This window comes from Dendrobium catenatum, unplaced genomic scaffold, assembly GCF_001605985.2.
Source record: "Dendrobium catenatum unplaced genomic scaffold, ASM160598v2 fragScaff_scaffold_621, whole genome shotgun sequence".
NCBI classification, from domain to species: Eukaryota; Viridiplantae; Streptophyta; class Magnoliopsida; order Asparagales; family Orchidaceae; genus Dendrobium; species Dendrobium catenatum.
In genome coordinates, this window is record NW_021319083.1 from 11071941 (window position 1) to 11098076 (window position 26136).

At 34.0% G+C, this 26136-nt stretch overlaps 2 protein-coding genes across 4 annotated transcripts; one reads left to right on the forward strand and one right to left on the reverse strand.

Annotated features, from left to right (window-relative positions):
• The first annotated feature begins 1582 nt into the window (after positions 1-1582).
• On the forward strand, positions 1583-12316 carry LOC110111911. Its single transcript, XM_020843981.2, has 2 exons — positions 1583-2109; positions 11933-12316. Exons 1-2 carry the CDS (start codon positions 1777-1779, stop codon positions 11960-11962), a joined length of 363 nt encoding a protein of 120 aa, XP_020699640.1. The 5' UTR covers positions 1583-1776; the 3' UTR covers positions 11963-12316.
• Positions 11501-25033, reverse strand: LOC110111910. 3 transcript variants are annotated; one of them, XM_020843974.2, is made up of 4 exons: positions 24609-25031; positions 24349-24441; positions 11874-12032; positions 11501-11803 (listed from the first exon to the last, which is right to left on the reverse strand). In XM_020843974.2, the coding sequence occupies exons 1-4, from the start codon at positions 24825-24827 to the stop codon at positions 11762-11764; spliced, it is 513 nt and encodes a 170-aa protein (XP_020699633.1). In that variant the 5' UTR covers positions 24828-25031; the 3' UTR covers positions 11501-11761. The 3 variants fall into 3 exon arrangements, with proteins under 3 accessions (XP_020699633.1, XP_020699636.1, XP_028550986.1); XM_020843977.2 differs by having other exon boundaries at positions 11898-12032; positions 24609-25027; XM_028695153.1 differs by lacking the exons at positions 11501-11803; positions 11874-12032 and adding an exon at positions 17523-19491 and having other exon boundaries at positions 24609-25033.
• Between the last annotated feature and the right edge of the window lie 1103 nt (positions 25034-26136).

Below are 26136 nucleotides of genomic sequence, written 5' to 3' on the forward strand. Positions count from 1 at the left end.
TTTCTTGTTGATGTAAAATAATGAGTGCCTATCTAATAATCCTTTTTTTTTTACTTTGCTGATTACATAAATTAATTACTCTCATAAATAAATTAGTTGTTGTATTAAGATCATGATCACCTTTGCAAGTATATGAAGGTTAGGAGTGGCTCTTGCTCTCTTATGTTTGAGAAAGCTCGATGTAGCTATGCTTAATTATTGTGTAAATACGTGATAAAGTTTGTTATTCCCATTCACTTGTTATGCATGATACGTCATCATAAATTGTCTTCATCGAGCACAAGTTTTGAGGCATATTCAAGTTTAAAATTTTCGAAATTAAATGAGGGACCATCTGAACTCCAATTTCAGCAAAGTTATGATGAAAATGCAATAATATCATATCATATTGTTCATAATGATCAATCTCTTGCAAATGTTTATTGAGAACATTCATGGCTAAAGCAAAAGATATGGACTTAAGGATGCTCCTTGATGTAATCCAACTAAAATAGAAAAATACTTGGACAAACCACCTTGTGTTTGGACACAAGTAACAACTCCTACATACATATCTCTAATAACTAAAATATAAACATTATTAAATATTTTCTTTTCTACAAATGTTCATAGCACTTCTCTTTGAACTTTATCATATACTTCTCTAAATCAATAAATATTATGTTTAGATTCTCCTTATTCTCTCTATACTTCTCCATCAAACCTCTCAATAAATGTATACTTTCCATAGTAGACCCACGCGACATTAGTCCAAATTAATTTTGAGAAACATTAGGATCACATCGCAACCTATGCTCCATAACTCTCTCTCATAATTTTAAAATATGACACATTAACTTAAATCCTTTATAATTGAGTTAATCTTGTGCATCACCTTTATTCTTAAAAATATGAATCAATTCACTCATTCTCCGATCATTTTAGTATTTAAAATAATATTAAAAAGTTTAGTAAGCCAAAAAATTACCTTCATCTCCTAAGCATTTCTACAACTCTATTGGAATATCATGATGTCCAACAACTTTTTCAAACTTTATTTTCTTTAAAACCTCTCTAACTTTAGTTTTGCTAATACATCGATAAAAATAAAAATAAAAATTCATTTAGGATGTTAAGGTAACTAAAATCAATCACATTTTCATAATTTTCACATATATTATTTTTTTATTTACATATATTATTAAATTTTAATATTTTTAACTTAATAAATAGTTATACAATACATTAAAATTTTATAATTATCATGCTAAATAATTTATTATATTTACTCCTCTCAACATTTATTAAAATTAAACTTACATGATTTAAGAATTCCTATTTTAAGTAAATTCTACTTGGGGCAAACAATCCCCAAAAAAAAAAAGTTTTATTTTATATAAACTAATAATAATATCAAGGAGGCACACAAAAGTGATCCCAAGTGAGATAAAGCTTTCAATGGTGTCCATTCATGTTTTCAGTTAATTAAAAATATATATATCAAAATGTTTTAATAACAAATAATTAGAATACATTTTAAAAATTTTAAATTTATTTAAAAAAGAATTATAATTTTAATGTAAAAAAACATAATCTTATATGCCAAGTGCCGACCCAAAAATTTTTCCAATTAATTATACTCAGTCTTCCCCCCATCTGCAAGAAAAAAGAGCCTGCAGCTCTTGCTTCTCAGTTTCTACTTGCGATTTCAATCGAAAATTTAATTTTTGATCTAGGGTTTTTTTTCTTCTTCGTCTTCGAATTAGGGCTCGCGGTTTCCGATTTGTGTAAAAAGGTATGAATTATAGGAATCTGGAGGAGTTCTGGGCGTTCTACGTGAGCCAGCACTCGAAGCCGTTAACACGTCGGTGGCACTTCATGGGCACGCTCTCCGGCATCCTATGCTTTCTGTTCGCAGCCATCTCTGGCTGGTGGGCCCTCGTATTGGCCGCACCGCTTCTAGCTTACGGGATGGCGTGGTACAGCCATTTCTTTGTCGAGGGCAACCCACCGGCAACCTTCGGCTACCCCTTCTGGTCTCTCCTCTGCGATTTCAGGATGTTCGGCCTCATGCTCACTGGGAGCATGGATAGGGAGATCAAGCGACTGGGAAAGCGCCCCGTTCTCCAGGTTTTCTGATCTGAATTCACTATAAAAAGATGCTAGTTTATGGGTTTTCCCTCTTTTTTTTTTCTTATGGTTGCTGTTCTGATTATAGGTTTATGTGTATGTATACAATAAGATACTGACCTTTGGGTTCTTGATTTTTGTCTCCTTTTACTTAAACATGTTTATATTGCTTATTTTTATGCTCAAATTGTGTTTGAATGATAGTGATTTTCTTGTGGAATTTAACTCGTTGTTTCTTGTTGGACTCTTTGTTCTTATCTTTTGGGCTTAGTTCGTTGCAATGAATTTCTTCGAGTGTCTTCTTAATTTGACTAGTGGTTGATTTGCTACATGCAATCTGTCATGATTTTGTTGCAAATAAGTGTAGCTTTTTTTTTTTTTTGTTATCTGTAATTTGTCAAGATTTACTTCATTTCCTCTCTATCTAGGCTCAACATAATTTATTCTTTTCAGATAATATGATAATTTCTCTTATTACATAAGAAAGATAAAAAACTCCAAAAACTAAATAATCCATGATAATCATTAATGATCTCTTACATAAGATTCAATTCAACGAAGAAATCTAAGGCATGGAGATTGATGAAAAATCTAGAGTGTGAGCACCATGTAATGGGACTCTGCCATCTCTTACTTCTTTAGGGCCTAGGAGAGTTCTCCACTTTTCCTTACGCATAGGCTTCAAAAGCTTGTTAGGAATGGTGATCGAGTAGCAGTTTTGATCCCTCAGCCTTTGCATTTTCTATAGTGTTTTGGATCAAATGTTGTTGAGGGATTGACAAAAAGAAACAAGAGAGAGAGAAGGGAGGGGCGAGCATCAATGGTAAATTTGGAGATGCGCCTGACCATGTGAAGTGAGTGGTGGAGCACAATGGGCTAGGGAGTATGCAAGCGGGTTTGTTAGGTAGAGATTCTTGAAACAATAAAAAAAACTAGATAATTTTATTGATGTTTTTTGGCCCCTTTTTATTGCTATTTTTTGGGCCGAGCCAGTGGAGGCATGCGCCCCAATGCTATTACTGTGGATCTGCCCCATACTTGGGAACAATTTACTTAGAAGTGTTCATTAGAGGATTAGATGTGGAATAATAAGGAATTGATAGTAGGATTATGAAATAAGATCAAATTATATACATTGGAAATTGAATTTATGCCTTAATTTCCTAGAATTTTGAATTTATAGGCATTAGCTCCAATTCATTTCAAAATTTTAAATGATTTGTCTTTCTTGTATTTAATATTTTAAACTTTCTCTTAGTGAAAGTCCTTGAAAGTTTAAACACGTCATAACTCTATGGCCATGTTTAAACTTCACATACCTCATGTTCACATTAACATGAAGTTTATTATTATCATAATTAATACCTCATGCCCTACAAATATTCTTAGGCACATCATGTAAATCGTGAACATGATATAATTCAATTAATAAAATGCTACAAAACAAAGATATGCCATAAATAATACTAATAATGACCTATAATTAATTTATTCAAAATGAAATGCTATTATTGCCTACAACAAACCACATAATTATGATATGTCCATATGGATGGACAACTTTTTAAAACAAAACTTTCTTTCTTCCCTTAAGATAAATTTATGAATTTATATAACTAGAAACTAAAGAAATAAAAATTAAATTCAAATTCAATTGGACCATCCATCATAGGAATAATATTAATAAATACCTCTTCAAAAGTTATATTTTCAGTATGCTTAGTTGATTCATCAAGTACATTAAATATGATTTGTTCATCTTGACAATAAAAAATAGACTCAATCCTATTGGAAGTTCATTTTCAAATTTGATTATATGCTCATTTTTAATTTCATGCTAAAAAAAATGCTCAAATTTCGAATCTTCATCTTCATCCAGTGGAGATTCAGGTTCATGAATCGTGAATATGGTCTAATGTAGTTGCATTTCCAAATTCAAAATAATTAGTAGATTCATATTGTAATTGTAAGTAATTGTTTACATTTAAAATGCCCTCTAATGAATAATATATTTGTTTCTTCAATTAGATCAAGTTTCCCATGCATAATACTTATGTTAGCATGTATTTAATAAGCTTTAGATGAGTAATTATTAAGTTTTCATTAGGAGTAAGCACAAGTGCAATAATCTTATAGGGAGAGTTGTTTTTAATATTTCTCAATATCTAAAGCTATGCATAGAGACTTATGTGATATTTTTGGTGAATCATTATTTAGTTTATCCCCCTCAAACTTAAGAGTCTATTGTTCAGAGTGATGTTGAAATAGATGGGAATATTATTAGTAGAATTCAAGTTGGATGGTTGAAGTGGAGGAATGCATCGGGCTTCTTGTGTGATAGAAAAGTCCCCTGCAAACTTAAGGAAAAATTTTATAAGATGGTGGCGAGACCTGCAATGCTTTATAGCGCAGAATGTTGGTCATTAAAAGAGAAGCATAATAAAAATAAATAAATAAATTAAAAGAGAAGCATAATGTTAAGTTATGTGTTGCAGAGATGAGGATGCTCAGTGGCTTTACTCTTAGAGACAAGATACAAAACAAATATATATGCGAAAAGGTTGGAGTAGTTCTAGTTGAAGATAAGATTAGAGAGAGTCGCCTTAGATGGTTTGGTCACATAAAACGGAGGCCTTTCGATGACCCGGTTAGAAGAGTAGTTGTATTAGATTTGTCTTATGTTAAGAAAGGTAGAGGTAGAACCAAAAAGACTTGGTTGGAAAAAATTAGAAATGTCCTTCCCTTATTAGAATTAAATAAGAATTTGACCCTTAATTAGACACAATAGAAAAGAATGATTTATATAGCCGATCCCATGTAGTACATGGAATAAAAGCTTGATGTTGTTGTTGTTGTATTATTTAGTTTATCCTGAGTTTCTCTCTTAAGACCTTTGGTGCACAAATAATTGTTTAAAAAAATCTAAGGAAATATAATAGTTAACTACAAGACCTATAAATCTTGCATAATACACGAACATGTCATATCCCTTGTTTATGATCTCAAAAATTATCATGAAATTGATCCCTATGTTCACCAGATGTAAGTATTGCCTTTTAAATTTATATTTCATTTCAATTCATGATGGCTTAGCAGTAAAACTTTATCAAAAAGATTGAGCATGTTCAACTAGTTTTGATTGGCATATTAAACTGTGGGAATCATATCGGCTGCATTTTTCAAAGAAAGGATCCAAAGCATTGATCCACCCTAAAACTTCTCTAAAATCAAATCTCCCCTCGAATTTAAGAATTTAATTTTAAGTTTCAACATATTTATATTGTAATTTCTAGGACTATAACTTAATTATAACTAAATTTTATTATTTAATAGTTTTTTAATTGACATAATTAATATATCATACTTTTAGTTGATCACATAATGTTATCATAAGTTTTGATATGAGTTTGATTTAGGATGATTTGGTGTTATAGTTTCATAATGCAATTAGAATGATGCGATGTATGTAGATCATACAAAAGAACTTAAGAGTTAAGATTAATGGATCATAAATCATGAAACATGCCAACAACTTTCTTCAAATGAAAAATAATAAATGCTAGAATTATAACTCAAACATTAATATAATGATTTAATAAATTTAAAGAAATCAATAAGAAATATAGAAATCACAAAAGCACTAAGCAATTATAATCTTATCAGTACAAGTATAATTTTAGTTGTGTTAAATGTGTACAAAATCAAGAAGACTGGCGAGCCAATAATATGTTATATAGTAGAAATTAAATTTAAAAAAGCATCAAAAATAAGAAATTCACGCTTGACACTAGTACAAGATGACTTTTGCCATAATTAGATTCATACCACACTAAGTGTTCGCACATCCAACTTGCATATATAAAATTAACATTTTGAACAAGGGGGGATTTTATTTAATAAAATATAATAATTTACATACCTTAGAACATCTATTTATAGGCTTCTTGTCCTTAGCTTACTTAATATGGTTCACATAAGATCAGCCCGTTATGACACCAGATGATAATCATGTTTATACTTAAACTTTATTTGAAAGTTAGGAATTTAAAACACTTGCATAATATATAGTTTTACCCATGAACATAAGTTGATATCTTTTGTAATAATACTGCTGTAAGTTAAGATGGACAAATGGGGCAACTATGCAAGTAACCCTTGAGGGAAAGCTTATAACGACCGACACATAAACAATTCCAAATGTTGTAGGGGAAAACACACAAAGTTGTAGGAACCAAATTGTTAGTCTTTCAATTAAAGTGTTATTTTATTAGGCCACACATCATGAAAAGAGATCGCTTCTCCTGGAATTAGGTAATCTTACTTTTACTCAATTCAAATGAATCACATATCTAACAAGAATATAAAAGATTGAAAACTGGAAATTGAAATTTTGTTCATAAAAAAGTGATGATTACATGTTGTAAGTTTTGGTATTTTTAGATATTTAGTTCCATGGTCAGCTTCCTCTAGGAGTTTTAATTTAAGTTTCCAATTTCAAATAAACCATAATACCAATAAATCGCTCACTTTTGTTGAATATACTATTCATAACCCATTGGAGATCCCCTGCATGTTGTTAAACTTATCATGATTTTATCCAATGCAGCTTTGCACATAGAGAACCACATCGAATAGAATTGTAGCGTGAGAACCCTAAATCATATTCAATTTAAACCTCAACATCAAATCAAAACATGCAATTCTCCTTAACATCTAATCTTATTTGGAAGGGATTACATATCAGTAAATATACGTAACTGTAGAGCAACTAATAATTATAAGAGAGTAGTAAATGTGGAAGAAATAAATCAGAATTTCATCTATCAAATTAATTTGATTTAAACAAATACATACATAAAATACTAATTTGCCATGATTACAAAAGATTACATTTACAGTTTCGCAATCACTTGCCCAGGCTACTTGCCAATTGAATTCTACTGTTAGAGCTCCTTGCCTTTCCTTGAAACTAATAATACATGCATACGTAATTGTGTGAGCAAAAAATTCAGTAGGCTGCATAAAACTTACAACTGGGTTCAATTCACTGAAGGGAGAACAATATGCATGTTTGAAAGTTAGCTTATAAATAGAGGATAAATCAACTGTAGGACTTGATTAATTGTTATAATCGAGCTTATGTACATAATGGAATGTGTATGAATGACATAACATTAATGACAAGGCCTTTTTTTACTAAATATGTATACAATTTATGACTGAGTACTGGTTTTAATACTATGGCTGAATGTAAGCATCGAGTCAGATATATGATATTCACAAACATAAATGAATTAAACAAAACCTGATGTTCTTGTAAGGTATATATAATTTTCTTTTATTTTCTTTAGCTAACCAAATAAACTTATACTAGGGATATTTTCAAATATAGTACTTAAATACCTCGGGTGTAAAACAAACTAATGTTGCTACCTCAATCCTATCAGCTAATATAAAAAATTCATCAACTTTGTACATCCCACTAAGAAATTAGGTCATCTATAAGCCCCTAGAAATTTAAAATAAAGCCCCTCTCTTAAATAGGGCTTGACGCATGATTAAGCAGCTTATATGAATTAATTTATGCAACAAAAATTAATATACTTAATCCAACATATATAAATGTGCCAATACAAAACATAATCACTTTACATAGGATCACAAACATAATATTTTACAATGCGTAGGAATATACTCAAGAAGTGTGAGCTCTATGAAATGTATAACATGCAAATCACAAATACGGTGTATGTGAAAAGCAACATAAGCACTAGCAAATAGCATAATCATAGAATATTATGGGAATAAGTCTAAAGAAAATGCCCTTTAATGGAACAACATGTAAACCTGTTAGACCGGTCCAGCCAGTCCAGATAGGACCGGCTCGACGAAACGGAGGCGGAAAAGTTCCGCCTCCTGCAGTGTCGCGTGAGCCACCAACGCCCATAGAGCTTTTTAGGAATGATTTTTTAGGGATTTGGGAGGGAAATTTGAATGTATGTACTGTTTAGGGATTTCCTTTTGTTTTTTATGCATTAAATACTTTGTTTTCCTAGGGTTAGGACATCTTGAATTTGGCTAAAAATTGAGATCTCATAGATTTAGGTTTTTCTTTGGGCTCTAGCAGCGTCTAGAGATTTGGGAGAGATCGATCCTTCTCTTGAATTGAGGATTAATTGTATCTTGCTTGTTTTTCTTCCGTTGGTTGATTATCAAAAAATTAGCCATGAAATATTATACCGACTTTATTAATGAAAGGGATTCATGAAATAGATACTAAATAGCTCCAAAAAGCTCAATTGCATGGATATATGCTAAATATAATGAAAGTTAGTCGATAAAAAAATATACATCCATGTTTATTGTGCTCATAAAAACCAAGAAAAAATATGCATAAACTAAACATTGAATGTACTATAATATAGCAAAGTTAGTTTGTAAAATGCATGTACGATAAATCCATAACATCCAGTCATATGTTCACAGGTTAATCATGTTATACCATAGTTTAGCGGATTGTCTCGCTACTCTCGGACATTCATGTGTACTATCATATTTAGAGAGCAATATCTTTGAAAAATACCATGGCTTGTTTAGCACAGTTTTGTATTGATCAAACATGCATACGTGCTTAAAATACTCATTGGTACTATGGAGGTAACACTACACAAGACTGCTTAGATGGATATTATAGCCTACCACCTTGGAAAAAATGTTATCATTAACATTGTAATACATGAATCAGTCAATCAAATAAGTTTATATATAGAGTTGTCTTATCATGGAATCCTCCGGCATAGCTTCTCTTTCAGACCCATGTTTCTAATGTACCTCGCCATAAGAGTATGATCTTCCTTAATTGCTTCATAATATAAGTCAATATGCATTCAATTCTTCTACATAAGTCATATGAGGTTCGAGTTCAACTTTTTCATTTTGGTGTTATATTCATTACATTTGTGACATAGTCTCTTACTAAGGAAACATAGAATGCATCATGGATTTCACTCATGTATTGTGACTATATTTATTTGTATGCAAACTTTTCAACTATAGACATCACCTCGAATGGTCAAATATACATTGGACTCAACTTCCCTTCTCTACCAAACATACCCGCACACTTCAATGAGCTAAATTATAACCACAAACTCTTCTATTTAAAACTCTATTGTTTGGTTCTTTAGATCATAATACTTTATTTATCTATCTCGTGCTTCCCTCGGCCTATGTCTAATAGCCTGACCTTCTCAGACATCATCAACTAGCTTTGTACCCAACATAATTCCTCTTCTCCATTATCTGCACAACCTACCATACACCATTTCTCACTTCATTAGCCTTTCAGCCACATCACAACGTATTGACCAGACCTCATTCTTTACTCGGCAGAGCCTTTCACACCTATCTACAACGTGCAAAGCTGCATGAAAGAACCGCACCTAAAACTATAAGGAGATTTCATATGGTTGAAGCACAGATGACCTCTACGCCATGATTGTATAATGAAAATCTAACTTCTCATCTACATTCCAGAAGGAGATCTCTTATGGTAGAAGCACAGATGGCCTCTACGCCATGATTGTATACTGAGAATCTGACTTCGCATCTACATTCTCTGTAGAAAACAGGTTCTTTAAAAGCTGATTTGAAGCTTGGTGTTTGTCCCTACAACAATCCTCTAGGATTTATATTTTGATAGATGAGACATTGACCCTGGTGCTTGAACATGGACCCTTCTTCAACTAGTCTCACAAATCACAATCATCCTTGAAGGCTGGAAATTTCACCTATGTATTCCATGGTTTACTCGAGGCAAATATAAAATAGAGCTTTGGATCATTTTCACCTTTGCTTGAGAGGATAAATGCTATGAATTGGTTTATCCATTTCCATTTTTCTGATAGAAATCTGATCTGGTTCTTCTGTAAGATCCTCCTTAGGTTCCAACTTACTTGGATATAGGTTGTTCAATAACCAGATAGCAAGAGATGCATTAGGAGTTGATCTTCCCCATTTTGGATCAAATACTTCTGACTCTTATTTTAAGTGAGCATATTTTACTTACTATTTTTCCTGTTACTTTTTCTAAATGTTTGGGCAGATTGCTTTGAATATGAGCAGTTCCAGTGACACTTCTTGTAGGGAAACTAAATAGTTTCCATCTAGTAAAATCACATTATTTGATCCCTTTAATAGTTGAATCAAACTTTATTTTATAATTTTGTTTGCTGATTGGACTAAATAGAGTTGCCCTTATTTTAATAGGGAAATTTTTATCAAAATTTAAATAGGATGGATTTTCTAGCAATTGAATTTATTTTAAGATGAGTGAGAAAAGTGATACTTATCAATTAAAATTGTTATTGTATTTATTTTAAAATAAATTTAACGATAGTTTGATTCAATTTGAATTTATTTTAAAATGGATGTAACAAGTCAAAAATATGATTTGTTAACATACATACACTGTTATTGGGAGAATGTTTTGCCTCTCAATTTAGACAGAGAAGAAATTCCCCAACTATGAAATGAGGATATGTGGCATGCATTTAAAGTGCATATTTCATATAGTCAATCTTACATTTTAATTTAACCCATCAGGCTTAGCTAAGTTGGTAGGCGAGCGTGATTGAAAACTCTCCAACTCATGATCGATTTCTCTCTCATACGGTTCGACTTCTTAAATGGGGAGAAAATAATTGTACGAGCCTGCACCTGTGGGGTTGGTTGTTGGTAGGCCTATCGAGGGATTAATTACACCGTCATGCACCTCCTTTGGGGATGACAATGGGTAGATATCCCGTTCCCAACAAAAAAAAAAAAATTTAATTTGTTCTGTCAATTGAACATATAAAAATAATTTTTTTCATTGCTGTCAGCCTTTACTATGCCCGATATAAATAGTGCTAATGACAGAGGCTTCGCCCTTTGCCTGCTGGCTGCTGCCACTATCAAAACGAGAAATATATTTATATTGACTTAGTAGACAATATTATGATTGTCAGTATTTCTTTTCAGAAAAAAAAAAAAGTATACATGTATGGCAACCCTGTAACATACCTTACATAGCTACTGACAAAATTGCTAATCCTATGGCAAATAAAATTTTGAACTTCTTGTTAAGATGAGCATGAAATCGGAAAAAAATCTAACATTAACAATGAAAAAATCTCAGTCGGATAGAATTTTTATGATCCTGAATAGGTGCCTTAACTGATTTTCTGAGCACTTTCAAGACAACAGTTTGTGAAAACAGCTCATAAACACAACTCCCCTTGGCCTATTGGTTGAGAGCTTAGGCTTCAAACTAAGAGGTCCAAGGTTCAAGTCCATGTGTATGCGTTGTGTGTGTGAGTTTGCCTTAAATGGCCTAAATGTCCCAAAAAAAAAAACAGCTCATAAAATTCAAGTCAATGGTTGCAACCTCTTATATAAAACACTCAAACTCTAATATAATTAAAAAAAGAACTCTAAAAAATAAACACACACTCCAAAAACCAGGAGAGATGAAGAAAACCGAGGGCAAAGAATCTGATCACACAAATTAACAAAAACCTCGCAGACATTTATTTAGCTCAAACTGTAAAGAAAGTTTCACATCGCAATACAATAACTTGGAACAGCACATTACCCAAGATTGAGCGAATGACTAACTCTCACTCCGGTTAGGCTTGTGAGAAACTGGGATCACCTGAAATGAAAATAGAATCCTTCTAATCAGGAAAAAACAGAACTCAGCAGAGATTAAATATTTCTATTACCATATTGTCAACCCTGGCACCTACTGTTTCAGCTTGAGGAATCCAATCATTTGTTGCAGGATTACAGCTGCAAGATGCAGGAGAGCTAAATGCAGAGACTGATTTCAGGTTCAGATTACTGCCTTTGGGTTTCTCCATCTTGATGAAGCCTGACCCGGTCTACAGAAACAAAGATGCAACAGATTAGGAGGATGAGGAATTACTTGATAGTAGGCACAAGAACAAACAAATAACTCCTGGGGTGAGTCCGGGATTTTAGATTTGAGAAGAGTGATAGGAAAATGCTTCTCATACTATTCGGATGACGAACAGTGGCAAATTTGACAACTTTTTTTAGTAGGAACACTATAAAAAACACAGGGTTTATTATCTTAAACTCTATATTTTATTACATCAATTACTAGTTGATTATGACATTTATGAATTTGCATTTTCTCTCTCTACATTCTAGTTATTTGTCATATTTTTAGCTTTTATAAATGTTTTGCTACAAAATATTAAAATAAAGAGGGATTGAAGGACAAGCGGAGTCACCAAATCAAACAAATCTATAATAAAGGCCTAAGCCAATACTCCTATGATGACAAATCTATATAAAAATTAACATTTGGAGCATATTATATTACACATAAAATAATATAATGAGGATGCAAAAATGTATAAAGATCATAACTCCAAATAATAAATTTATAACAACCAACAACATGATAACAACAGTACCAGCTGAAACGCAAGATGTTATCACATCATAAATCAGTAATTAAGCATTGCATGTGATGGATGCTAACTGAAAAAAAATCAAAAAATCAAGGAAATGATCCTCATGACATAAAAAATTTAAGAGGGTGCTAATCGTGAATTTTTTTTTCACATTTTACTTTCTTGAATGATGAATTAAGTTAATATTTGATAGTTTAAAGCATATTTATGAATTATTATAATTTTATAAGTTTTTTAATTTTTTTTTATTTAAAGCTTATGCGTCGATCCAATTTATTAATTACTTAATAAAAGTAAAAAATAAGATACTGCTAATTACAGTTAATGATCGAAATATTGGATTAAGCACAATACTATGAAAATAATGTCAATGTAATTCTTGTCCCTTGAAATCCTTAAACCATGCCGGCAGCCCTTTACCACACCATGAATGTTGTGTGGATTGTTCATGTGGTGTAGGGCATGTGTAAAATTTAATGATACAACAACAACAATATCAACAATAATATCAATTTTTTATCCCACTACATGGAGTTAGCTACATTAATTCTTTTTCTCCATTGTGTCTTATTAAGAGTCAAATTCTCATTTAAATCTAATAAAAAAAATTATTTCTAATACTTTCTGACCAAGTTTTTTAGGCCTACCTCTACCTTTTTTAACATAGGTCATATCTAATATATCCACTCTCCTAACAAGATCATCAGAAGGTAAACATTTTATGTGTCACTAGATCTACTCCAACCTTTTTACGTATAAACTTGTTTTGTATTATGTCTCTAAGATTAAAACCACTCATCCACCTAAGCATCATCATCCTTGCAACACTTAATTTTATGCTCCTCTTTTAATGGCCAACATTCTACACCATAAAGCATTGCATGTCTCACCATCATCTTAAAAAAATTTCCCTTAAGTTGAGGGTTATTTTTCTATCATACAACAGGCAGATGCATTCCTCCACTTCATCCATCCAACTTGATTTCTACTAATAATATCCTCATCTATTTCACCATCGCTTTGAACAATTGACCCAAGATATCTAAAACATGCATTTTTTTGTAATGACTAGATCACCCAATTTCACAATCCCACAATAGATCTATTACTATTAAAATTGCGCTATATGTATTAGGTTTTAGTTCTACTCAAACAAAAACAATTAGACTTTAAGGTTGAACTCCATAATTCAAGCTTTTCATCAACTCCCTCTCTAGTCTTATAACAAGAAGAACATCATCAGCAAAAAGTATACACCAAATTACATCCTCTTGCAACTTTTTTAGTAAGAACATCCATGACTAAAGCAAAAAAAAATGTGGGCTTAAAGATGATCCTTGATATAATCCAATTGAAATAGAAAAATACTTGGTCAAACTATCATATGTTTGAACACAAGTAACAAGTCCTAAATACATATCCTTAATGACTTGAATATAAGTATTATTAACTCTTCTTTTTTCTAGAACTCTTTAGGCACTTCTCTTGAAACTTTATCATATGTTTTTTTTTTTTTTTTTTTTTTTTTTTAATCAATAAATCTCATATATAGATCCTCCTTACTTTCTCTGTACTTCTCCATCAAATATCTCAATAAATGTACAGTTTCCATAGTCGACCAACCCGGCATTAATCCAAATTAATTTTGAGAAATATTAGTATCATGTCGTAACTTATGATAAAGTTACTCTCTCCTATATTTTTTGTTAAATCTCAACCTCACAATCCAAAAAGAAATCCACGGTTGTGAACAGTAATCCGTGGGAAGACTACCTGGATCACATTAATTCCTTCCATAGTTGATTTATTGATTTAGGAATAATTGTATTCTCATTATTATAGAGTTATTTGTTTCCTTATCAATAGACCTTGTATAGATCTATAAATAGGGAGTAGATTGCATAATAAAATTCAAGCTTTTCCTCTCAAACTTCTTGATTTCAACATGGTATCAAAGCGATGAAGGAAGTAAAGAGGAAACCATCGAAAGCCAGAGTTTAGCGGGACGAAGACTTACCGGACGCAGCCTAAAGCCGAAGTCTTGATCTCAAGGGACGGAGCATTGCCAACGGAGCCCGAAGCCTAGCAGACAGAACCGGAAGTCGAGGCCTCGCGAGACAGAGCTTTGCCGACGGAAGATGAAGCCTCAAGCCACGATCTCAGGGGAGAAGTTCTGCCGACGGGAGACGTAGCTTTGCCGACAGAAGAAATCTCGCGGAGGAAGTTGTGCCGACAGCAAGAGAGGAAGCCAAAGTACGAAGCCGGGACGGAGACTCTGCGTGCGTGCGGAATCTTGCAGGAGAAGCAAGGAGCTCCTTGCGTACCCTCACCCGATCCGAGTCTCTTAAAGACTCGGCTCGACCCTATTAATTAAACCGAGAAAAAAAAAAGGAAAAAAATCGACCTTTATTGTCGATTAGAAAATTTTTGGGAGCCTTCATTGTTGTCCAAAAATCAAATAGATAGTCTTCATTACTATTATTTAATTCAAAAATGTCAGAAATTAACTCTTCTTCAAACACTGACCACCTTGAGGATTCTATGGTGCACCAAGGACGAGGTGACCTTCAAAGCATGCAAGCTTCCTATCGTCTAAATGGGAAGAACTACCTGAAGTGGTCTCAATTTGTGAAAACTTACTTGAAGGGGAAAGGTAAAATACATCACCTCCTTGGAGGAGGACCAAAAGAAGGAGATCCCAAATTTGAGGCATGGGATGAAGCAGACTCCATAATTATGTCATGGTTGTGAAATTCCATGACTCCAAAAATTAGCGATACATTTATGTCTTCAAAATTCAAAGATAAAGACTCACTTTGGTGCAGCTATTGCAAAAAGTCAAGACACACAAAAGAAACATGCTGAAAGATACATGGAAAACCCCCCAACAAAGAGTGGAATCAAAAAGGTGAAACAAGGAGCACATCTCATGCCAACAACACTACAAGTAAACTAGAAGCTCAGTCCAGCCTTGGAGAATTCAACAAAGAAGATATTGCTAAATTAAAACTTCTCCTGGTATCTCTTGAAAAACCAAATTCTTCTTCTTCACTTGCACTCTCAGGTAAGACTTCAATTTCTATTAGTTTAAGTGCTTCCAGAAATCATTTAAAAAAATTATGGATCATTAATTTAGGAGCCACAGATCATATGACCCACTCACCAACCCACCTCATAAACTATACTCTTTGCCCAAGCAACAAAAAAATCATCACTGTTGATGGTTCTCTTACCACGGTAGCTGGCCAATGAGACATCATATTATCCTCATCCCTCACCCTAAAAAATGTGCTCCACGTACCACAATTATCCACAAACTTGATATCAATACAAAAACTTATCAATGACCATAATTGTCAAGCATTGTTTAACCCTACTAATTGCTTATTTCAGAACCAGAGATCGGGGAAGAAGATTGGACTTGCTAAGGAGATAGCGGGATTGTACTACCTGGAAGAACCAAACCAATCTAAAAGAGTTGCTCTTTGTTATCCCTAGTCGATAGGAACTCCACTATTTGGGTTCATCATTATAGACCGAGACACCCATCGTTTGATGTCCTAAAACATATGTATCCACAATCTTTCCATAAATTAGACAATAAAATTTTTCATTGTGAAACCTGTGAGTTGGCTAAACATAAAAGAACCTCATTCCCAAACAAAAGTGAGAGATGTGCTACTCCTTTCTACCTTATTCATAGTGATATATGGAGACCCTCTAAAATTCCCAATATCTCTGGGGCACGCTGGTTTGTGTCATTCATTGATGATTGCACTAGAGTCTCTTAGATCTATCTCCTTAAACATAAATTCGATATTAACACCATTGTTCACATCTTTCATTCCAAGATCAAAAATCAATTCGGGGTAAAAATAAGGAGTTTCCGCTCCGATAATGCCAAAGATTATTTCAACCAAACCCTTTCCTCCTACTTCCAGAGTGAAGGGATCATCCATGAGCCCTCCTGTGTTCACACCCCACAACAAAATGGGGTTGTAGAGAGGAAAAATGGTCACATTCTAGCCTCCATCCGAGCTTTCCTATTTCACTACAATACACCCAAATCCTATTAGGGGGAATCTCTTTTAACTGCAGCATATCTCATAAACTGACTGCCTTCAACTGCCTTAGGTCTCAAAACTCCAATGGCGACCTTGTCCTCTTTTTACCCAGAGTTTCGAACCCATCATAATCTTGCACCCAAAATCTTTGGATGCACTGCCTATGTTCATATTCACAGCCATAGCACTCAAATGCATCTTTATTGGCTATTCTGCTACCCAAAAAGGCTATAAGTGTTATCATCCACCCACAAGAAAACCTTTTGTCTCTATTGATATTACCTTTGCTGAATAAGATTCCTATTTTTCAAAAACTTATCTTCAGGGGGAGACTGAACTTGAGGAATATGAGGAAAATGAACTAGCACCTCTTGACCTTCCTCCACCACCTCAGAACAATCCACCTAAAACCCAAAAAAGGGAAACGAATGACAGCGCTATCATTAGATTTGGAATGGTTTACTCCATACGTACAAGCTCAAGCTGTGCTCCAAAGCAGATCCAAGAATCTGAACCATCTCCTGGAGATAAGGTAAGTTCACCACCTCCCTTATACCCTATAAACAACTCTATATCCTTCAACAACTTCTCATCGTCACACAAAAATTTCCTTATTACATTAGAAGATATTCATATTCCTAAAGATGTTTATGAGGCCTTATCTGATAAAAATTTTGTCATATTTTTGCCTTTTACAAATGTTTTGCTCTAAAATATTAAAATAAAGAGGGATTGAGGAACAAGCTGAGTCACCCAACCAATCAAACAAATCTATAATCCAGGCCTATCCAGGATCCACCTATGATGACAAATCTATATAAAAATTAATATTTGGAGCATATTATTATTATTATTATTATTATTATTTTAACCAAAACAAAAAATTCCAATAAGATAGAAAGATACAACACAAGACCGCAAGAAGGGCCACATCAATAGATTTATAATAAATGATAAAATAAAAAACACTAGTGGCAAAGCAAACTAAGAGAAGGAAAGACCACATCCCAAAACTTCCAAAAGAAGAAAATCATTTCTTCTTGGAACTCCATTTACGTTGCCTAACAAAATTATCGAGCGAGCCCGTATCCAGGGTGTTAACAATAAAGTCCTCTCCACTATCAATAGCCATGTCATCATGTAACCAATCACATTGCCACCTAACATCTCTAGCAACATGGGCTAACATTTTAGCATTTGAAATGATAGAAATTGGCACATCCACTAGAGGCATCACAATACCTTCCTGCCCAACAACAGCCAATGTTTCCTCACCACTATCAACAAAAGAAACAAAATTATCAACACACAATTCCGCACCATCACCAACAATTGGACTATCACTAAGATTAATACAACAATTACTATTAGAAACAACCACAAGAGTAGGAGCCACATTAGGAGAAACAACATCAGCAGGCACAGTAGCTGCAGGGGAGAGAGCAGGGCAAGACACTTGCCCGACAAAAGGCACACCCACAGCACAGTCATTAATAGCATGGATAGGGGAGTCCAAAATAACAGGAGAGCCAACCAAACAAATCGCAGCAACAGGAACAGGGAAAATCGAAGACTTAAATTGGCAAGACGGAATTAACTCAACCCCAACATCACCAATAACGGGCAAAACAACTGGGGAGACAGCCACAGAACTATCCTGACATATAGACAGTAAAATAATAGGAGACAGATTAGCAATAGTAGGACTAGGAAGGATAAGAGCTGTATCCCCTAAATTTCCAACAACCCCCTCGCCAACAGGAATGTCAATATCATTAGAAACCTATAAATTCGATTTAGACAAAGAAGGAGCAGCAGGCAAACTAACATCAAGACTCGGTCGGCAGTCACCAAAAGAATGACCAAGACGCTTACATTTGAGACAAAAAAGAGGAAAATCCTCCATAGTAACTTGTTGGAAATACCCAAGTTTCTCTGGAGTCTGGACCTAACCAAATCTTGTCCGAAAATTTCTTCGTGATATCAATTTCCACCAGCACACGGGCAACAGACGGGCAAGACCCCATCACAGTGGCATTGTCCACCTTCAGCGGATTACCAAAGAGAAGCCCCAATCCATGCAAGATACTAGGAGAGAAAAAATGGGGACGCAAATTAGGGAATGAGATCCAGATCGGGACAATGGGAGACTCATCCCAATGTCACCGGAAGGAGACCATTTAGACACCTTCATGAAGCAATTGAAAACTAGATAAGACCTATGACAAAACACCCTACTATAGTCAAGATCATTCTCCAGCTTAATAAGAACATGAGATGAATCCAACACAATCGCAGAGAAAGCGCCATTTAAACGAAGATTGAAAAAAAAAATTTGAATCGACGCGAGCGGAGGCCGCCGCGAAGGGAAGAAGCCAACAAGTGAAAACTTAAATGGTTCGGCAAGAGCAAAAAACTCCTCTTCCTACACCAAAAGAGCAGGAACTCCACGAAGAGAATATCGAATAAGATCAGGAAATCTACTAGGAGAAGATCCTGCTAAAGCTTCTAAAAATGATCGGGACCTAGCCGAACCATCCAGAAAACCAGGATCCGAAGAAAGACAAACCGCCATTCCGGTAACAAAGAAAACGAAAGGAGAAAAGAACTTCCCTCAGCATGCGGAAGAAGCCAATCACCGCCGGCAACATGCAGTTTTTCGTTGATCTTCCACCTTGGCTTCTATCTCAGAGAGCCGCTGCAATTAGGAATTTCAAAATCGACTAACCGATTGCAAGCCAGCTTGTTGGGAGGATCGGCTTTGGCAGAAAAAGACCGGCGGTAGGGCATAGGTCAACTTCGGGCTCGGCAAGGGAGATGCGACAGCGGTGCTCCTGGGCGGAGAGGAGTCGGCGTGGGATGACTTGCGACATTTGGAGCATATTATATTATACATAAAATAATATAATGAGGATGCAAAAATGTATAAAGATCATAACTCCAAATAATAAATTTATAACAACCAACAACATGATAACAACAGGACCAGCTGAAACGCAAGATGTTATCACATCATAAATCAGTAATTAAGCATTGCATGTGATGGATGCTTACTGAAAAAAAGAAATCAAGGAAATGCATGCATCATAGGCCTAAAAATGTCAAGAGCTCCTTCCAATTAGTTACAGGCTTAATAATGCGGCAACTAGACTACTAAATAGGATTGACATGAAAGGTTGAACAACATGCACTCCTATTACTGGCCATCTTTTAATATTAAGCAATGCATGCTTTGCAAAGCTAGCTTTCATGTTTGTCAGAAGCAACATGCAAACATTCATCAATAATTAAAATAACATCATCACTGTTGCATAGCATTACAAATCTCTTTGCTCCTAGTAGGCCGCTCGCAGCCCTTCCTTTTAATTTTTTGATCAAAAACAACAACAACATCAAGCCTTTATCCCACTACGTGGGGTCGGCTACATGAATCCTTTTTCTCCATTATGTCCTATTAAAAGTCAAATTCTCGTTTAAATCTAATAAAGAAATGCCATTCCTAATTTTTTGATCCTCATGACATAAATTTTAAGTCTGTGCTTATCATGAATTTTCTTTCACATTTTACTTTCTTGAATGATGAATTAAGTTAATATTTGATAGTTTAAGGCATATTTATGAATTATTTTTACTTTTATAAGTTTTTTAAAATTTTTTATTTAAAGCTTACGCATCGATCCAATTTATGTACAGCTGCAGCTAGCAACCCAATTTATTAATTACTTAATAAAACTAAAAAAATAATGATACTGCTAATTGCAGTTAATGACCGAAATATTGGATTAAGCACAATACTATGAAAATAATGTCAATGTAATTCTTGTCCCTTGAAATCCTTAAACCATGCCGGCAGCCCTTTACCACACCATGAATGTTGTGTGGATTGTTCATGTGGTGTAGAGCATGTGTAAAATTTAATGATACAACAACAGCAATATCAACAACAATATCAACAATAATATTAATCTTTTATCCCACTACATGGAGTTAGCTACATTAATTCTTTTTCTCCATTCTGTCTTATTAAGAGTCAAATTCTCATTTAAATCTAATAAAAAAAAGATCATTTCTAATACTTTCTAACTAAGTCTTTTTAGGCCTACATCTACCTTTCTTAACATGGGTCAAATCTAATATATCTACTCTCCTAACAAGATCATCAGAAGCTAAACATTTTATGTGCAACTAGATCTACTCCAACCTTTTTACGTATATAGTCGTTTTCTATTATGTCTCTAAGATTAAAACCACTCATCCACCCGAGTATCCTCATCCTCGCAACACTTAATTTTATACTTCTCTTTTAATGGCGAACATTCTACACCATAAAGTATTGCATGTCTCACCAGCATCTTAAAAAATTTCCCTTCAGTTAAGAGGGGTACTTATCTATCATTCAACATGCCAGATGCATTACGCCACTTCATCCATCCAATTTTAATTCTACTAATAATATTATCATCTATTTCACCAACGTTTTGAACAATAGACCCGAAATATCTAAAACATGCATTTTTTTTAATGACTTGATCTCCTAATGTCACAATCCCACCACTAGATCTATTATTACTAAAATTGCACTATATGTATTAGGTTTTAGATCTACTCAAATTGAAACATTTAGACTCTAAGGTTGACCTCCATAATTCAAGCTTTTCATCAACTCCCTCTCTAGTCTTAACAACAAGAAGAACATCATCAGCAAAAATATACACCAAGTTACATCCTCTTGCAACTTTTTAGCAAGAACATCCATGACTAAAGCAAAAAGATGTCGGCTTGAAGCTGATCTTTGATATAATCCAATTGAAATAGGAAAATACTTGGTCAAACCATCTTGTGTTTGAACACATGTAACAAGTCCTAAACACATATCCTTAATGAGTTGAATATAAGTATTATTAACTCTTTTTTTTCTAGAACTCTTTGCAACACTTCTCTTAAAACTTTATCATATATTTTTTTTTTTTTAAATCAATAAATCTCATATATATATCTCCTTACTTTCTCTATACTTCTCCATTAAATCTCTCAATAAATGTAGTTTCCATAGTAGACCTACCCAACATGAATGCATGAGACATTAATTTAGTATGACATCATAACTTATACTCAGTTACTCTCTCCCATAATTTTAATGCATGACACATTAATTTAATTCTTTTATAATTCACACATTCTTGTGCATCACCTTTATTCTTAAAAATATGAACCAATGTACTCCTCCACTCATTTGAAATCATTTTTGTTTTCAAAATAATATTAAAAAGTTTAGTCAACCAAGATATTCCTTAAACTCCTAAGCATTTCCACACATATATTGGAATATCATCAGGCGCTATTATTTTTCTACATTTCATTTTCTTAAAAATTTCTCCAACTTCGATTCTACTAATACGACGATAAAAACAAAAATCTCTATTTTCATTCAGGATGCTAAGATCATTAAAGTCAATCGTATTATCAAAATCTTCATTCAAAACCTTATAAAAATATCTCTTCAACTATGTTGAATATCCTCTTCTAAGAAAAACATTTTTTATCTTCATCCTTAATACACTTCACTTGAAATAAATTATTACTTTTGATATATCTTTGCTGGGCTAACTTATATATGTATCTTTCACTCTTCGTAATATTTAATACATTATATAAATAACTAAAAATTAAATTATTTGCATCGCATATTAGTTTCTTATACTAGTGTAAGATTTTTTTTCTTTTAAACAAGTCGAATATTAGCTTGATAATTTTGATTTCCAAGACATAAATTTGACATCAGTGGAATTCAAACTCAAAATTTTGACAACTTCTAAAATTTTTACAAACTAAATTAGCAGTAACCTAATAAGAAAAAAGTTCCAGGATCCTGTTTTAGGGAATTGGAAGTAGCACTCAATCCTACAATAGCATGGCCCATATATCACAAACTGCAGTAGCATACCTGGAGCAGAACAGAGCTTTTTTTTGGCTGCATGTTAAATGCCAACCAGAGGAGGCCACTAGACAGCAAAGGAGAGCATAAATCGGAAGATGCTCCATGTTTGTTGGGAGTTCATAATCTTAAGATAAGATTAGTGCATTGAGTAGAAAGAGAAAAGCTGTTTGGAAGAGGACGAGAATCCAATTAGTAGCTAGGATTGTCGAAGAACAAATTTAATGAAAAGTCCCTTAAAACTGAACTTGGTATTTAACAACTTAATTCTATGGAGGTCACCTTGGTCTGTTTGTTCAAAGCTTTGACTATCAACCAATAGGTTTTGAATTCGAAGTTTACGTATGTGATGTGTGTATGAGTTCCCCCCCAAACAATCTTGATTCTATATCCAAAATGACTCATCGTAATGAGTTTGCCTTGGTCTGTTGGTTGGTTCGGAGCTTTGACTATCAATCAAGAGGTATTGGGTTCAAAGTTTGCGTATGTGATGTGTGTAAGAGTTTGTCTTAATTGGCCTAAATTCATCGTTGTCAATATTCAAAGAGACCCCATTGGAGTAGTAAAATTTACAGTAGACAAAAGACCATTTTGCCACAAGTAAGAATTTAATTCAATCGTAATTTATTGAATTCTGTAAATTTAGATTTGTTAAATCTTTAGACATGATTACGACACAAAAACTGATTGGCATGACAATTATTAAATCTTATTAAAATTTGACAAAGAGATTTACATGCAGATTACATAATTCTTATATATTTATATATCAAATACCTAATTTTTTATGTTAATTATATAAAATACTTAAGTGTCATAGTCATTTCAAAATATATGCATGAAAATATATATTTCATTTTAAGAAAATTAATATAGTGATATTTTTAATCTGATTTAAAATTTTGGGTCCTAGTAAAAAATATTAATATTTAGGTTGAAGATATGCAAATACATAATAATTTTAAGGTATAAAAAAAAAATTCCAAAATTTGTTAGCTATTTATTTCAGGGTTTAAAATCTATGTGAGTAAATAATTCTTAAATCTAATAAATCATGTAAATAATGGAATATTAAAATCCAAAATTTAAATTAATAATGGGTCTGAAATGAGATTCATCAAAATAGTAGTATTTAAAATATTCAAAATTTTATTTGGCTCAATTTAAGCTAAATCTTGCTTAAATAATTTTTGGCGTCCTATTGGGATAGAATTTTAAGTAGGATTTTGTTTAAATCAAGCTAAGAATTTTGGGAACTGTAAAATGATCTACTATTTTGATAGATCTATTTTCAGCCAAAATTTAAATTAATAATGGGTCTGAAATGAGATTTATTAAAATAGTAGTATTTAAAATATTCAAAATTTTATTTAGCTCAATTTAAGCTAAATCTTGCTTAAATAATTTTTGGTGTCCAGAATTTAAGTAGTATTTTGTTTAAATCAAGCTAAGAATTTTGGGAACTGTAAAATGATCTACTATTTTGATAGATCTATTTTCAGCCTTGTAATTGATTAAATTTCATTTATGTTCCTCTCAACAAATATCCAAGCTGTTATTACGATTTAATGATGTAGCGAGATTTTAAAGAATCATGTCAAATAGTTTAGATCTACAAGTTATTAAATCTGCTACCGAATTCCCCAAATCCTACTTGTCGCCGAACAGCCCTAGAAGTTGATCAAGCATTATAACCAGAGAATTACAATAGGAAGGGACACCCAAAAAATTTGTTTAATCGATTTCAGTGGCCTACCGTGTGATGCTGCTTGTTAATGCAGTGGAGCCCCGAGTAATAGCCCGTCTCCACATACTCCTCCACAGCCTCGTACCCTTCACAGACAAGCGCCTGCAAACCAAAGTCTCGTCATGAAAAAGGCAGCAAAGGCCAAAATAACAAAAAGCCAATGGCGTTGCCCTAAGCCGCAAACTCCAATTAAATGAGAAATCATCAAACGCTGTCGCTTTAACAAATAGGAGAAGACTAATCAATGATGGGATGGTGAAGCGACTCACCTGTTGCTCGGCGTTGAGCTCTTGGAGCTTCTGGAGCTCTGGAGGAGTTGAATCCCCATCGGACTGCCCTAGATCACGGGCAAAGCCGTCGGGATCACTGCGTGCAGGTTTGGGGTGGCGTTTGGGGATCATCTCCTCGAAGTATCGCCGCGTCTCTTCCTCTATTATCTTCGCCTCCTCCGGCGGGAGATGGACATCGCTTCTTTCCGGCCTTGCCATCTTCCTTCTTTCGCTCCTCTCTCTCGATCTCGTGCAGTTAAATTAACAAGCTGGTTTAAGACCTTGAATTTTGGCTCCGATCACTGTTGTTGTGGGATTAGAATATTAGATTGATGTTATTATTAAAGAGTTTTTTTGTTTTTTTTTTTTCCGCAGCGCGATGATGAGAAAATTAGGTTAAGATTGTCTGATAGTCGCGGGCGGCGATTGAACAGAGTTGGCGGACAATTTAAGCAAGAAAGTAGGCAATTTCTTGGGCTTTGTTTGGAAAATTTTTCTACTTTTTTTTTTTTACAAAACAGAATAATATATTAGATCAAAAGAGCGATTACAATAATCATGAAGCAAATGCAAAAACATGAGTAAAATGACAAGCCCGTGGGCTCAGCAGAAGGCCGAGACTCCCAGCTTCCCAAAAGACAGCTCGGACCGTCCAATTTTGTGGAAACAAACGCGAATCAGCCATCCCGATGAGAACAACACCAAAGGTTGCCACGAGCCATACTAAGTGAGAAGCGAGCACCAGCCACATCATTGTCCGGCTCAACAAACAACCACAAAAACAAAAAACATAGTTCTCCAAAAATTAAACCCACTGAAAGTGTCAACACGAAGGCACAGAGCATCAACAAGATCTTCCAAGCAGCCCAAAGAACAGAAAACATGACAACCCAACCAAAAGGCCTTCCAAATAAACCAAGAAGGCAGCACCAGCAAGTTAATCAACCCCGACCACGTCTGCCCCTCCCACGAGCTCTACCACGAGAGGCACCAGAAAAAAGAGGTAAATCACGCAACACTGAAAAAGAATTGCCAGCAACCTCATCCCAGACGATTCCAAAGAAACAAAATCTGAATCTGAATCGGACGCACCCTGAAGCCAATCCAATTGAACACGAGCATCCAATCTCGAATTGTCCCCCACATTATACACTAAGCTTGGAGGATCAATTAACATAACAGATACATCCACAAAGTTGTTACTAACTAAACAATCGTTCACAACAGGAGGCAAGCTGGAGGTAGCAGAAACCTCACCACCACCCACACCCAAATTCTCAGAAGGAAGAGCAGACTTAGTCGGGCAATCCAAAACAACATGATTTAAAGAAATATCACCCAAAACAGTTGGGGCAGACACCACCGACAACAAGGGACCAGCACAAACATGACCATCAGCACTAAAACAAGGCTGAGGGGAGGCAGCAATAGGATCTAAAGTGGCCAAATTAAAATCTTGAGGGACAAAATGTAAAGCGTTAGGGGACAAAACATCAACATCATCAACAACATTAATCTTACCACCCGA